Below are 14,948 nucleotides of genomic sequence, written 5' to 3' on the forward strand. Positions count from 1 at the left end.
ATTGAAATATTAGGCTCAGCAATTTTTGTGAGCTAAAACTTGAATATTACATTAAAAATAAGGGGAGAGACTAAAAGAGGAAAATGTTACAGAAATTACATAGTAAACAAAACAAAACACAGCAGCAATTTAAGGCACGAAAGGGTCAGTGAGGATACATAATTTTAGCCTGCTAATTGATTTTCCCTTGTTTATATTCCATGTTGATAAAACTCTATAAAGGACATCCTTTTTTTTAAATTTAGTTTGGAACATGCATTATATATGAAACATAATCTGGAGCATATAACTGCCACAGCCACTTCGTCAGCACATTTGATCTGATGTTTGAAAATTAATGATGTGGTCAATCCAGCTTGGAAGCTGATTTACTAACATTTTGTAATCGCCTAACGTCATTTTTTTCCACAACGAGAAGTAATCAAGAAAACTACAACAGGGGAGGTAACAAAAGCACTCCACAGATTATGATAATTTTTGGCTACCTCTTAGTTTAAAAACCCATGTCCAGTACAGCAAGCTAATAATTGTCGAATCATTTCTCAGATTCAGGAGGTTTGGATAGGTCAGTATGCGAGTGAGGTAAAAAGGCCAACTCCACGATTGATCCAATGTGTTTGTGGTTTGTCACTTGGCAATTCTATATACATTACAAAATTTGTGGAGTGACCTGTAGTCGACAGAGTTCCTGAAAATTTATGGATTGTAAGTAATATGTATACATATAGGCCTCCAAAAATTAATATTACCATCTGTAAGAAATAATTATATGTTGCAAACCAAAAGATTGTGTTTTAACCAGAAATAAAATTATAACATTTAAAATGGAAAGATCCAAGGGGGCACAAAACAGGTCATAACCTAAAAACGGAATTCCCAATCTTTTATGTGCCTGACAAATCTAGTGATGGCATGGTTGTGACTCTCTTGCTGGAAATTATTTGTGTGCTGAGGGTTTGCATTGGTCAAAGGTGTTTGCTCATCCATTGGTGTGATAGGATCCTAGATGCTCGTATTTCATTTGGTCTTAGAGGGATTCAGTTTGTGGGAAATGTGCTACATGCTGATGGTACTATGTTATCTTTTCCTTAAGCAGTCAGGCAGTACCGTTTGGGACTGCATATCGACCTCTGTGGCAATATATTCCTCAGATTCTTCAATCTTTCTTACCGGTGCCACAAATTGAGCTTATGGACCGCCTCAAGGACTGGGTTATATAAGGCTTTGATGCCTCCACCTTGGATTTCACATCAAGCCAACCAAATTTGGTCTATGAATCGTAATACCAAGTGGTGGCGGAAAAGATTGAGGAAGGTTTGGAGCTGCAAACTTCCTCTTCGTCAACAAGTTCTCTTGTGGTGGGTGATGCTTTCAATTATTCCATTCGGCCAACTCTGGCACACAGACACATTGCTCTTGCACTTTGTCATAGATGTCTGGCTCCACGGGAATCTTTGACTTATCTCTTTTGGAACTGTCCTAAGACTCCTGAGTTTTTCCACTCTCTACAGCAACGCCTCAGGGCTCAGTTTCCTAATGATTGTTTTGGCAAGCACTTTTGGGTATTTGGGATCCATCCACATAATCTTTTTTTTTTGCTTGAGTTTGTTATTGGAGACTTTGGATTGTCTAGAAAGATAGAAATTATAGAGTTTTTGGTGATCCTACCTTTTCCAAGTTTCCTTTCTTCCAGAGTTGTAGGAACAAGAATGGAGAAGAGTTGTGAACACAAGAGAACAAGAAGTGAACACAAGTGAAATCCAACTAAAATGTTCAACCAAATGAAGTACAAGTACTTGGTATATATAGTCCAAGTACTAGAGCACACAAAAACTCTAAAATAGACCGAGTCCTAGTCTATCCTACACCACCATATCATTGTATATATCTCTACAAATCCCCCCTCAATGATATGGCTGAAATGCTCTGGAATGATCTCAGAAGCACATGCAGTACCTAAACTACCATGGTTGCACAAATTCATCCACATGTGTGGATATAGCAACCTATGGGAGTACAAAAGAAAACAATGTCATTTTACAACCCCCCTTGACATTGTTCGAATGTCTCGTATCCCCAAGCCATGTCAATATCGTGTGAAGAGAGGCGTTGATAGGATTTTAGTGAAGATATCTGCCACATTGTCCTCGGTGGAACAGTATGTGAGATCAATGAAGCCATCAGTGATACAATCCCGTGTAAGAGATTACAAAGATATGCTGTTGTAGGCATAAAGTCAACCCTATGGTTGACCAGTAGTACCTGGGTACTATATATACCAAGTACTTGTATTGTTTCATTTGAATATTTCTATTGGAGCTTTCTTGTGTGTGCACTCTTGCTCACTTGTGTTCACAACCTATCTCCACTTTGTTCCTACATTTGGTATCAGAGCGCTTCCTTCTCTAGAGCCCATTCCCGCGCTTGCTTCCAGACTCTGCAAGCTTGGTGCTCCAGTGCGCGTTCCTGGTTCTCACATTCAGCTCTCCAGCTTCCGTTTGAGGTAGCTCCAACAGTCCAACGACTATTTTTTTACCTTATGAGGTCCGATTTTGACGTTTTTTGAAATTTCTGAGCTGCCTCCATACAAACAAGCCCGTTCCGATGGCGATCCTTAGTGCATCCTATCCTTGAGATACTGAGGTCTGATGATGAGGCCATACTCCGAGACCCAGAGAGAGAGAGAGAGAGAGAGAGAGATTTTAGCATCTGCAAATACAAGATGGTCCACAAGGCCTTGAACAGTGTTGGTCACCCAAAATGTTTCAATACTCAGTGGACCTTCTTGTACAAAAATACACAAAACTATGAATTGATGGCCTACCTTTGTGTGTGTGTGTGTGTGTGTGTGTGTGTGAGTTCCATGCATGTGATTAGCACCGCATTTTATGGCCTGCATTGATATTGCATGCTAATCATATTGTGCATTATTTAGGCTATCCTATTGGTTGGCATATTTCCCTGCCACCACAAGAAAGACTATGGGTTTCGCAGAAGCTATTTCATTAGATCGATTATTGGAAGCTCTCCACATGGCCATTACATGTTCGCCTCCGAATTGTGTAGTCCATTATAATGGCCTATCTGCAATTTCATTTGCCATTGATTCCTTGGTCTTTTGCTGACATTGAGAAATTGATATCTAGGGCAATGGAATGCCTGTGGTGCACTAAAACGGACGTAAGGCAGTTTGCCTTCTAAAATACAGCTATGTTTGTTGCCCAAGATGCATGGGGGTTTAAATATTTTGAATATTCACACTCATGTGATAGCTCACAAGGCTACTTTTTTGCTTACTTTTCTGGAGCAGCATCATCAATGGGCACTTATGCTCTCTTGTATGTTGCTTCTCTTCGTTCTGAAGCATTTGGACAGAGGATCTAGCTGATATTATCTTTGGGCATCTACATTCTACCGTTCTTGGTTGTCCATTTTCTACTTGCCTGATTTCTGATTCGCAGCTTCTGCTAGAACAGCTACATTGGTCAAGCCGTCCCCCAGATCCTAGAAATACACTCCGTTTGCAGAGTATCCATTGGAGCCGGGTCTTTGATCCACCATTGGCTCATCTTCAGCCTAGGAAGGCCTACTTTCTACATCGATTGCGTATCTCCACAGTGGATGATGTGGTGGATGACAAGGGCCTTACTCTTTCTTTTCTACAAGCCGAGAGGCATTTTTCTCTTGGTATGCATCACATGCCTATCTAGCATATTCTCACTACCATGCTGCTTCCTTTTCAGCCAATTACCCATTTGTTTACTGATCTTTCTCTTATAGATTGGAAATTTGATCGAGGCATTCCGAATTATTCTACTTTCTCCTTTGAGGACCTCACTGCCAATAAATCTTATCATCTTCTTCTACCACAGCCATGGATTGAAGAGCGTGGTCTCTATATCTAGCATCTAGACAAACCACTTGCTTTCTGGAAGGTTTGTCTTAGCCGTATTTGGAAGACTAAGCTCCCACTCAGACAAAGGCTTTTCTTATGGAGGTGTTTGGTTGGTGCTTTGCCAATCGGTTCTCTCTTGGGTTCTAGGTGCATTACTTCTTCACATTGTCCATCTTGTTCGCATCCCAGGGAGACGGTTCTCCAACCACTCTGGACTTGCCTGGTTGCTCATGATTTTCTTCCTAGATTGGGGATTTATCTTTGTGCCCGGTTTCCTAGCATTGCTTTTGGCAAGCAGTTTTGGTTGTTTGGGAGATATACCACTACCCCGGACTACATTTACATTTTCGCTCGTGTTGTATTGGGCTCTATGGTCTTTATACCATTTACCAGTCATTTACAAGATCATAGCCAAAATGGTTGCTGATCATATTAAAGGTTATTTGCATGATGGGTTGCATCCTTCGCAATATGGTTTTGTTCCCCGTAGGCATATCATAGATAATATTGCCAATGCTTATATTGGGATTGAATATGCCAAATACACGCAACAGGATGTTCTGCTCTTACAAGTGGATATTGCAAAAGCCTTTGATACAGTTCAATGGGAATTCATCTCGCAAACAATGCAAGCTTTGGGGTTTGGAACAAAAAAGCAACAGATTATTTATTGGCTTTACAGGGACAGCAATGCAGCTTGCATTCTTTCTGGAGATCTCTCCGATGAGTGGACTCTTCGTTGTTTGGTCCGTTGGGGATGTCCCCTTAATGCTTTATTGTATGCCATTGCTACCCATCCTATGCTGCAATATATTGATCATCTCCTGGCTACACGCTCCCTTCATGGTTTGGAATTGGATGCAAATCACAGCATGGTTGCTCAAGCCTATGCTGATGATTCTTTCTTTACCACGAAGAATACGCAGAATGATCTTTCGGCTTTGATGCAGGCTCTCTCTGTTTTATGGTTTGGCAGCTGGTCTTCATGTAAATTTTCAAAAGTATAAGCTGCTTCCATTGCATTCTAAAGACTGGCATAGTCTTTTATGGCCCGGGGAAATCATTCCACCCACTCAGATTGTTCGTCATCTTGGTTACCCTTTGGGGTGGGGTCTCACAAGTCGTCAACAAACTGATTGGGTGATGGTCAAGCTTCGAAAAAAGCCAGAGTATTGAAAATTGGCAACATGGCCTTTGCATGTTCCCTCTCATACCGTGGCCATATTTGGACTGATACCATACATACTCTAATGGCTAGTTGGGTGACGATGCAGTGTTTCTCCCAGGCAAGCTCTGCTAGGAGGCATATCTTCTTTATGGAATGGAGGGGCTCCCACTTCTTCTTGGAGTCTATAGCTGGCACTTTCAGCCTCTTCCTTGGTTTCTTTCTAGCTTGTACTGAGATTTTCTGTTGACTCGCTTTGGGTGGTCTTTGTGTTCCTACCATGCATGATGTACTGTTTTTAGATTTTGTCTCATTTTGGGACAGCTATGAATGTATATTCTTTCTAAATGAGTACTTCTTATTACAACAGAAAAGAGAGAGAGAGAGAGAGAGAGAACCTGCACGCAGCAATGTCTTGTATACAGGACACTCATAGATACCACCGTCCGGGGCTTTTCTAAATTGTACAGGCTTGAGCCAAACAACAGGGAGCTCAGAGTACAACTCCTTGGGCCTTGATTCTGTCAAAATGTGCTTTTCATAGTCCCAGCGGGCTCCTTCAAGATATAAGCCACGAATGTAGCACCCATCCTCTGGAGGTTTTGTAAGTGTCTTGATACTGTGGTTATCTTTGATTAGGAAATTAAACCCTACAGTATCGATTGGATATTTGTATTTTCTTGCAAAATTTTGAAGAGTTCCTGTCAGGAAGGCCTGTACATGCAGATTGAATCATGAAAAATTGCCAGTCAATTTATTATCTTTGAGAATATACAAGGCAAACCATCAGCAAACCTTACAATCTATGTCAATAGACCCTTAGGTGGCAATTTGTGTTTCTCTCTCTGTGTAATGAGGCTAACTTCATCAAACAATGATTGTGAATTCTGCGGGATCTTATCGGCCTGCTTAGTAAAATGCCTTATGCGGTTTCATATGCAGACAAGAGACACTATTTGACCAGACAGTAAAGTAACAACATACTTTGTATGCTCTTTGTTTTTACACATGATGCCTCTTCATCAATGCAGATAATTAATTTTGTACATGATTGTTCAGGAGATGAGAATTGTGGATTCTGTGGGGATCTCATCTGCCCTCTTACTAAATCCTTTCTGCTGCGATTAAATTATTATTTAACAGATGGTAAAATAACAACTTATCTTTGTTCTCTTTGTTACTGAGTCATCTCATCATAAATGATACAAAGAATTGAGTTCAAAACATGAAAGTTTAAAGAAATAGTGAAACTTTTAAATTCTTTATGAAAACACACCTGGGGAAAGAAAAATCCAGATATCCAGTATACAATGGGAGCTCCATTGTCTATCCAGTTCTGTATAAATTCTGTTCTTTGAAGAAGATCGACCACCCAGGAAGAGAGAGGCTTCAAGGATGGATAAGCTTTGCTTGCCCACAGCTCTGGGACCTAAATGGTGAGCATCAATATTGTTAAGTGAGTTATCTTAAGTCACACAAAATAGTATTTTGAAATATAGAGGGGTAACATGTTACATCAACATAAAAAGTGAAGATGGAATTGAATGAAATGAAGCAGAGACAACAGCTTTAGACCACATAGAAAATACAACACAGACGATAACATAAGAATTTAAAAGTGGCCCAATACTTGATTGAAGTACAACCAGGTGAAATGTATGTGACTGTTCTGAGTTGTAATGTCTCGATTAAAAAGGCATATGGAACACAATATAGCACAGATTTCCTACTCATGGAATTAAAGTTTCTGAACGTTATCGAGCAATAAATGAAACACAATCTCCCACAAATTTCCTACTCACGGAATTAAAGTTACTGAACGTTATTGTACAATGACAGAAACCAACTTACCATGGTCTCAGGTCCCTCCCCCTCTGAGAGGTGGAGTCAGAGGAGCACTTCATTTGCAGATGCCCGCTATATTATGAGCTCAGAGGTAGATTCCACTGTCTCTTCACGGATGGCTTTGGACCTCTCTCGATGGACTACGAGGATCAGCATTGCCTAGCTCTTTATGTCAGGGAGGCCACTATGCTTCGACGAGACTACCTCAGAGACCATCAGCACAGACGGGAGCGTGATAGAGCCCAGCCTGATAGAGCTCAGGCACACGCTATACCATAGGACAGAGACCAGGAGGAGCACGAGGAGGTCAGAGCTTACACAGGACACATGCCTCCACCCTGTGGATGTACATATGAGATGGTTTGTAGACGCCGCAGGATCTTGTTACATAGGGGACGTACTCGTCGCTTCATCTCCAGACGATCCAGGATGATGGCAGCTTTTCGGAGGAGACTTACTCATGGAGATCTCGCCCCGCCAGCCGCTCACCTCACCTTTGCTCAAATTTGTACTCTCATAGCAGGAGGCAGAGTCGATGGACAGGATTTCCAGTATTATTTTGGTTCTCAGACTCCGTGACACCTGGACTTGTATCTTTGCATTGGCATATTGTACTCATCCCCCCATTTTGCACCCAGGGGCGGTTTCCTTGCATCTAGTTTACTTTGTATTTAGGCTCAGATTTGACATTATGTACTTTCACTTGCATTGTATTGCGTAGCACTTAGATGATATTCGACGATGCCTCTTCTTTGTGGCACGTTGATTTTGTGCTATCTTGTATGCAGAGTTCTTGATGTCCCATGGGCCCATTTTGGCCTTTAGTGGATAATAATACACTTTCTTTCTTTCTTTCTTTCTCCTGCCTCACACGTTTTCAGACAGCCTGCCCGTATCCTTCTAGCTTATTTTCACCTCCTTCAAATTTTAAGCTGCCCTTCTTCCTAGCTTCAGCTTATTTTTTCTGTCCCACTCATGGTCTGCACCTCTGCTCTGTGCTCAAGTTCTCCTTCTTAATGCCATGTTCTATATACTCAACAGTTTTCCACTGCTCTTCTGTTCATTATTGCATGCAAGTATAGAAGAGGAGTTCTCCAATAGTGACAAGCCAACAAGAAATCTCAATCCCATCCGCCATGAGCTCTCAGTACCCACTTACACAGGTGAGATCCTAGCTCACTTCGATGCAATTCTAGAGTCCCCATCACAGTGGCTTCAGTGCTCTATGACATTAGAGTAATAAAGGTTTTCTTGATTGTCCATGACTCAAACCCTCTTCCTGAGGTTGTGATGTTGAAGATCTTGAGTGGAAGTACATTCCACCATGGGATAGAAGTATTTGTTACTAGGACAGCGTCCGTGGGGTAGAGGTATTTGTTACGAGAACAGTGTCCATGGGCCACTAGGCCAAGGCTTATCCTCAATTCTTCACACACCCTCCTTCTAGTAAAGCAGACATCATTAGGACCTAGGAGGTAGATTGCAATCCACTTTTGACTTCCCCCCTGCATGGCAGAGGGACAATAGGTCCCACCTGCCCCCTAAGAACACCCTGTAGCCTCACCCTACATAGGCTCCCCCTCAAGTCTAGACCCATGCGCTGGCCCCCACAAAATAACCAAGTGAAGAGAGGTGAGAACAAGTGACCATAAGGTGGTTTGTTCACCAAGTGACCAAGGAGGGGTGACCACGAGGTGCTAATGACCAAGGGAGTGACGAGTGACCACAAGGTACCTAGTTCACCTAGTGACCAAGGGATGACAAGAATGTGACAGGAGGTGTGAACGTGATGTTTCTGGTTTCATGTGATGACCAAGCAGTGATAGAATTGACCACAAAGTGGTTGGTTCACTAGGTGACCGAATGACCAAGGGGTAGTAGGAGGTGATAGGGAGGTGTCTAATCTAGCAAGTGACCAAGGGGTTGACAAGAGGTGACCGTGAAGTGCGTGGTCACTTGATGACCAAGAAGGGGTAACAAGAGGCAGCCATGAGGTGGTTGGTGCAACAAGTGACAAAGGGGTTACAGTAGGAGAAAAAAAAAAGGTTGGATCACTAGGTAACAAGGGAGAGGTGGCTCTTTCATCCAAGTGGCCAAGGGGTGACAAGGTGACCACACAGTGACCATGTTATAAAATGTTCACTACGTGACCATGAGGCAGGGTGCACCTAGGTTCAGAAGGTGACCACGAGGCTTGTGCCTAGGTTTAAAAGTGACCATGAAGCTTCAGGTGCAATTAGGTTCAGAGTGCCAAATTTAACACTTAGAAGTGACCATGAAGGTTCAGGTGCACATAGGTTTAGACTGATAAATTTTATCCCCACCTTGAGGCCTAACTTGACGTTTAGGAGAGGCCTCGTGGTCCTATGGGACAAAGTACAAAGTACACCATAAAGGCAAAACTCATACTAGTCTCAATGGGCTGCAGCAAAGGGCACACTAGGGCCGTTGCTGAGTACTATGCTGATCGAAAGAGCTAAATAGCTTGAGCAAAAATAGAGAGAGAGAGAGAGAGAGAGAGAGAGAGAGAGAGAGAGGTACCTGGTTATTGAAAATACTGTTGCAAAGCATTTCCAGTTCAGGGGACATCACCACTAATCCCTTAAGGGCTTTCAGTGCTTCTTGCAAAGTTGTCTTCATGGTGGCTAACAAACCATTGTACCGAATACATTCTTGTGTTAAAACTGTGTTCATACTCTCTGTGTACATAGTTGGATATCTCTGCAGAACTGCCTCTACATCAAATGTGGAAGGTACCACTCCAAGGATTTCTTTACAAGATTTCTCGATGATAGCCTCCCTGGACATTCCACCTGTGCCTGCAGCTCTCTCTCTTGGTTGAAAGGATAGTAATGTATTAAAAACGTCATATGACTCATTTTGGTCACACGTGATATCAGCATTCTCATGAAGACCAAATATCTCTGGTTTTGGCACAAGTGGAAGATCTTTTATATATGTAACAAATCCATTTACATTAGTTGCCTCTGGAACACAATACACTCCCGATTCACTGAAATGATATTTTTTATCGATAATAACCTGGCACAAAATAGCAAACCCACACAGATTTTTTATTTTTAAAGTAATAAGAATTAACTATTATTGTTTAATATAGATATATACTATGACAATTGATGTCCATTTTCTTTAGATAGCTGTTTGTATGCATCAGGAAATCCTCCAGATTTTGCCTACACTGCCGTCTTTTCACAACCAATTCAAACATTAGTTAACAAAGAAAAATGAATATGACAAGACCTCAGGATTTATAAATTTAAGGAGGAGATTGTTTATCAATCTTCTATCCTTGTCATCTGTGACTCGGCCTCCATAATTGATTTCGCCACATAAAAATCGAATAACCTGCATAGATGCACTTTTATCAGTTCAGGACTCGTGACATCAATACAAATTAAGGCCTTTCAGATGAAAAAGTGGAGAATTTTCAGTGTGTATCTCACCTTGTATGGAATTAAATCAAACTCATTCAGGAACATCCGTATTTGAGTTTGGCATACAGAGAGATCCCCATCAGTGAACTCATATTTAATATTCCAGCCCAAAGCACCAAATTTCCTTCGCTCTTGAATAACCGCATGAAATAAGCAAGTTGCAAAAAGAAACTTCTTCCATTCATCTGGCTTAACACATTCATTCAAAACCTTGTCTGTGAACCGAAGGTATGATCTCAGTAGGTTTGACTTTAACCCTTTTGGAGGTTCCAAGGTCATTTTTACACCATTTTGTAGGATAGAGACAGGAAAATCTGGACTAGGCATGCTAGTGAGCCACAGCCGGAAGTCTTTATGCACCTGGATATAAAAGAACATTTAAAAGAAACAATGATTCCATGAGTTTGCGTGAGACTTCATCTAGTAACAGAAGGAATACTGATGAATCAACGAGTAGTATATTTCAAGGAGGTCTGGAAATCAGAGGATCTTATTAAACAGGTCCTCATCTTTGCAAATATCTGTGTTATACCAGTTTATGATCCACTCTCATACATACCTTCTCTGGATCAATATTGTCAACAATGCGCTCAAGAGATGGCATCCACGATTGTGACAAGTGGCAATTCTGCAAACACACCCACATTCCTCGCTCCATTCCTAATTCAAGCAGCTTTTCAGCTTTGGGTCCCTGACCTTGTCCCAGTGATACCTATAAATTTACAGTACAGCAGCAACAAAGAAATAGTAAGACAAAATTTTAAGGAGCCAGATTATGAGATGTTTAGCATTCTTTGCTAATTTGATCACTAGTCTATACTCCATGAAGCTGTATACCTCGTGCTACCTTAACATGTTTAGTGTGAATAGAAATAAAATAATGTGTAGTGCAAAGCTGATTGCTGCACTTAGAGTCTGTGGAGTTATTAAATTCTAACCCCTTCTTATGAAGGCATTGCTCTACTTGTTTGCTTTCTGTAAAACGAGGATAGATTTTCCTCTGTTTGAGGATATCCTCACCCAGAGGCCCCAGATCTTCAGTCCAAAATTCTCAGAGGTTAAAGGACTATGTTTGATGAGCTCTATGCTAGAGTCTAAAGGTTCAAATGCTTGGAGAAGTAAAACTATTCAAACTCAAATATTATGGTGGATTGCCCAGTGAAAATGCTCCCGGCAATCCTCCTCGCTGCTGCTCCCCACTCCTCCTGCTGCCCTTCCTCCTTCCTGCTCCCCTCCTTGCTGCCCCCTCCCTCCCCTCCTTGCTGCCTCCTCCCTCCCCTCCCCCCTACCTGCTGCTCCCCCCCGCCTCCCCTCCCTCTCTCCCCTTCCCTACCCCCCGCGCTGCTGCAGCCCCTACCCCCGCGCCGCTGCCAGCCCCTCCCCCGCACGCTGCTGCAGCCCCTCCCCCCTGCGCTGTTGCCCGCGCAGCCCTCCCCCCCGGCGGAGGCAGTCAATAGAGCGAGCGAGAAAAAGCGAGCGACAATTAGTTGAAGTGGTTGGAAAATCAAGCAAGCAAAGAAAGAATCTAAGTTTGTATAAAATAATTGCTTGAAGTACAAAGTATTCAAAAAGGTGGTTATGTGTCACAAAATTATATTCTGATGCACACAAGTTTTTTAGATGGTGCAAAAAGGCATGATATTCATCTAAATCATGCCTTGTAATTTGATTTGATATGTAACATTATGCCATTTATATTTGATAATCAAAAGATGCAAGGATGTTAAAAACTCATCTTTTGGGCCAAAACAATCAAATGTTGACATCTTGCCAAAATATAGGGATGTGAAAATGTCCTCTTTTGGGCCAAAACAGGGAGCGCATTGTGAAAATGTCCTCTTTTGGGCCAAAACAAGGAGCGCGTTAACGCGCTCCTTGTTTTGGCCCAAAAGAGGACATTTTCACAATGCGCTCCCTGTTTTGGCCCAAAAGAGGACATTTTCACATCCTTGTATCTTTTGATTTACAAGTCCAAATGGGGTCATGTTACATGTCAAATCAAATGGCAAGGCGTACTTTAGATGATTATCATGTCTTTGTGCACCATCTAGTAAAATTTAATGCACCAAAAAATGAATTTGTGGTCAATTTGCTGCATTGGTAAGATTAGTGGGAGGTAAGAATAAATCATTAGGGAAGGATATTTTTGCAGTAACAATGAAACATGGGTTTTGTTCCAAGAGTGAATAGAGTTAAAAAAGCTAAGCATTTACATATGCATGGAATCTAGACTAATCCATGCAAGGAGTCCTTGGAAAGATGATCTCAATTACTCTAGTGGAAAGAGAGAACTTGTCTGCAGTAGGGTTTGTCTTTGATACAAAAAATGACTTGGAAATTAAACATACAAACTGTCTCATGGATGATGAGTGTTAATGGCTTTAAAGTTATATGCATGTTTAACCTTTTGGCATTGAGGGAACATATGCACTTTTGAATAAGTTATTATTTTTTGCTACTAAAATGGGGGATTTATAAATCTTTTATTGTTTTTTATTGCTCGCTTTTTTTGGCTTGGTCGCTTTTTGTCGCTCGCTTTTTGGTAATCCTCCCCCCGGCGCTGCTGCTCCCCCCCCCCACGCTGTTTCTTTGCTCCCCCCCCCCCTCTCCTCCACTCTTCTACCCTCCCTTCCTCTCCCCTCCTCCTCTCCTCCTCCTGCCCCTTCCCTTCTCCTCTCCCTCTTGCTGCCCTCCCTTTCTCCTTTCTGACTCCTCCCCCTCATTTATTCTCCCTCCTTGCTCAATCTTCTCTCTCCCTCCCTCCTTTCATCCTCTCCCTTCATTAGGTGTACCCACTATTTTTTGGGGGTCTCCTGGGCTTCAGGAAAGCGGACGGAGTTTCTTTGTGTTTGAGTCGGCCTTTCCCACCTCGATTGACGAATGGGTATCCATTCAGTCAATCCGTTACTGCACACACCGGCCACGAGAACCGTCACTTTCTCAAAAGATGCAAGCTACAGCAGTTGCAAAAGGATTTGGAGCATGAGTGTTCCACGACTCTCTTCGCACGCATCCTTGGCTCCCACCCCTCTAGATCATAGGCTAGAGATGCTTGCGGCGCTTCCTCAGGAGCTCGCTCCCCACCTTAAGGATGTACGTTTGTGAGACGAGGTTTCTTTCAGGTGTGCCTAGATTCCCCGGACGTCACGAGAGACTTGCTACAGACTAGGTTTCTCTTTCTAGGCTACAGGAGGATTTTTTTGTTTCCCTTTCAACTGGGCCTTAACCCAGTTGAAGAGGACAAGTACAGAGTTTCCGTCTTCATCAGGTTCCCTAGTTTACCTTCAGTTTATCACCAGCTTCTTTCAGTTATTGGCGAGAGGTTTGGTGTGGTAGCAGAGATCCCCCCTCTTCTTGGCGAGCCTTCATCTCGGCTGCTGAGGCGGTCAGGATGGATGGGGTACCCAGGGTTAGGGTCATTGTCAAGGACCCTAACATTTCAGATGACCACATCATGCTACAGCGACCCGATGGGTCATTCTTTCGTTAGAGATTTGAGATTGCAGGTCGTCAGGACCAGTGCAGGATTTGTAGATCCTTCGGGCACTTTGCCAGAGATTGCCTAAAGAAGAAGAAGAGGCCAAAAAAGCAACCAGCTCGTACTAGGTTACGACAGAGATCAAGAGCAGGACCTAGTGCTCCACAGGCACCGCCTCAGACACAGGCTCCCCCTCCTCCTAGGGCTACTCGAGTCCCTCCTGTACATCGCACTACCTCTGGCCCCCGGTGGGTTCCGGTCGCAGTTAGGCCCTCTACTTCAGATCATACTTCCTCCGCTTCGGAGACTACCCCTCAGGAGCCTCAGGAGGCTACCACCGTGGAGCCTATTGTTCAAGAGCCTTCTTTCGCTCCACCACAGGATCAGGCTGTGACTCCTTCAGCAGCCCAAGTTGTTGGCACCTCGTCCGCAGCACTTCTTGATCAGGACGCAGCACAGGTGCCTCTCTCTGTTGACAGAGGGAAAGGGGTCTTACATTCTTTCCCTGCTTCGGTAGGAATCCTTCGGACCCCTTCCCCAGGACTCGCTCAGCGGAATTCCTTTTCCGCTCTTGAGGACCTCCACTTTCGGAGAGCCAGTTATCAGCATCCCCTTTGAGAGATCCTTCTCTCTCTCACCAGTGGACTTTCCTCCCCTTGGACCTTGTGCGTATGGCAGGAGGTCAGCTCCGGTAGAGGGTTCTTTTTCTGCCACCAGGTCGGGTAAGGTATTCCAACCTGCTTCCTCCCGCCGATGAGGATAGCCAGTTGGAATATTCAGGGGTTGGGCGGAATCCCTCATCGCCGTCGCAGACAGATGATAAGGAATCAGCTTCATCCAGGTGTGTTAGGTGGTTGCTTAGACATTCTTTTTCTACATGAACACAAACTGGATGCCAAAGATTGCTCCAAGTCAGGTAAGCTGCTTTCAGGCCAGATGTTTTGGCTTCCTGCCTTGAAAACCAGAGGAGATACTTGCATATCAGTTTCAAACTCTATCCTCCCTCTGGTCATTGGACATGGTACCATCACCCCCTCCAGGGCCCAGTGGATTTTGCTTATGGTTGATGGACGTAAGGTTGGTTTCCTCAATCTCTACGCTCCGAACAAT

General features: G+C 43.2%; 1 protein-coding gene across 1 annotated transcript in view; it reads right to left on the minus strand.

Annotated features, from left to right (window-relative positions):
- Positions 1–315: 315 nt before the first annotated feature.
- LOC147901134 (uncharacterized) overlaps positions 316–14,948 on the minus strand; it is a 467,121-nt gene continuing 452,488 nt past the window's right edge. The window contains exons 45-51 of the mRNA XM_087376081.1: positions 10,920–11,072; positions 10,370–10,720; positions 10,167–10,271; positions 9,447–9,947; positions 6,337–6,489; positions 5,459–5,774; positions 316–688 (exon numbers count right to left, since the gene is read on the minus strand). Coding sequence (XP_087232207.1) covers positions 567–688; positions 5,459–5,774; positions 6,337–6,489; positions 9,447–9,947; positions 10,167–10,271; positions 10,370–10,720; positions 10,920–11,072 — 1,701 coding nt within the window. The 3' untranslated portion in view covers positions 316–566. The remainder of the gene's footprint in view (positions 689–5,458; positions 5,775–6,336; positions 6,490–9,446; positions 9,948–10,166; positions 10,272–10,369; positions 10,721–10,919; positions 11,073–14,948) is intronic.

This window comes from Dipteris shenzhenensis, chromosome 6 (assembly GCF_047967505.1).
Source record: "Dipteris shenzhenensis isolate YYH24624 ecotype China chromosome 6, Dip_SZ_1.0, whole genome shotgun sequence".
In the NCBI taxonomy this organism is placed as follows: Eukaryota; Viridiplantae; Streptophyta; class Polypodiopsida; order Gleicheniales; family Dipteridaceae; genus Dipteris; species Dipteris shenzhenensis.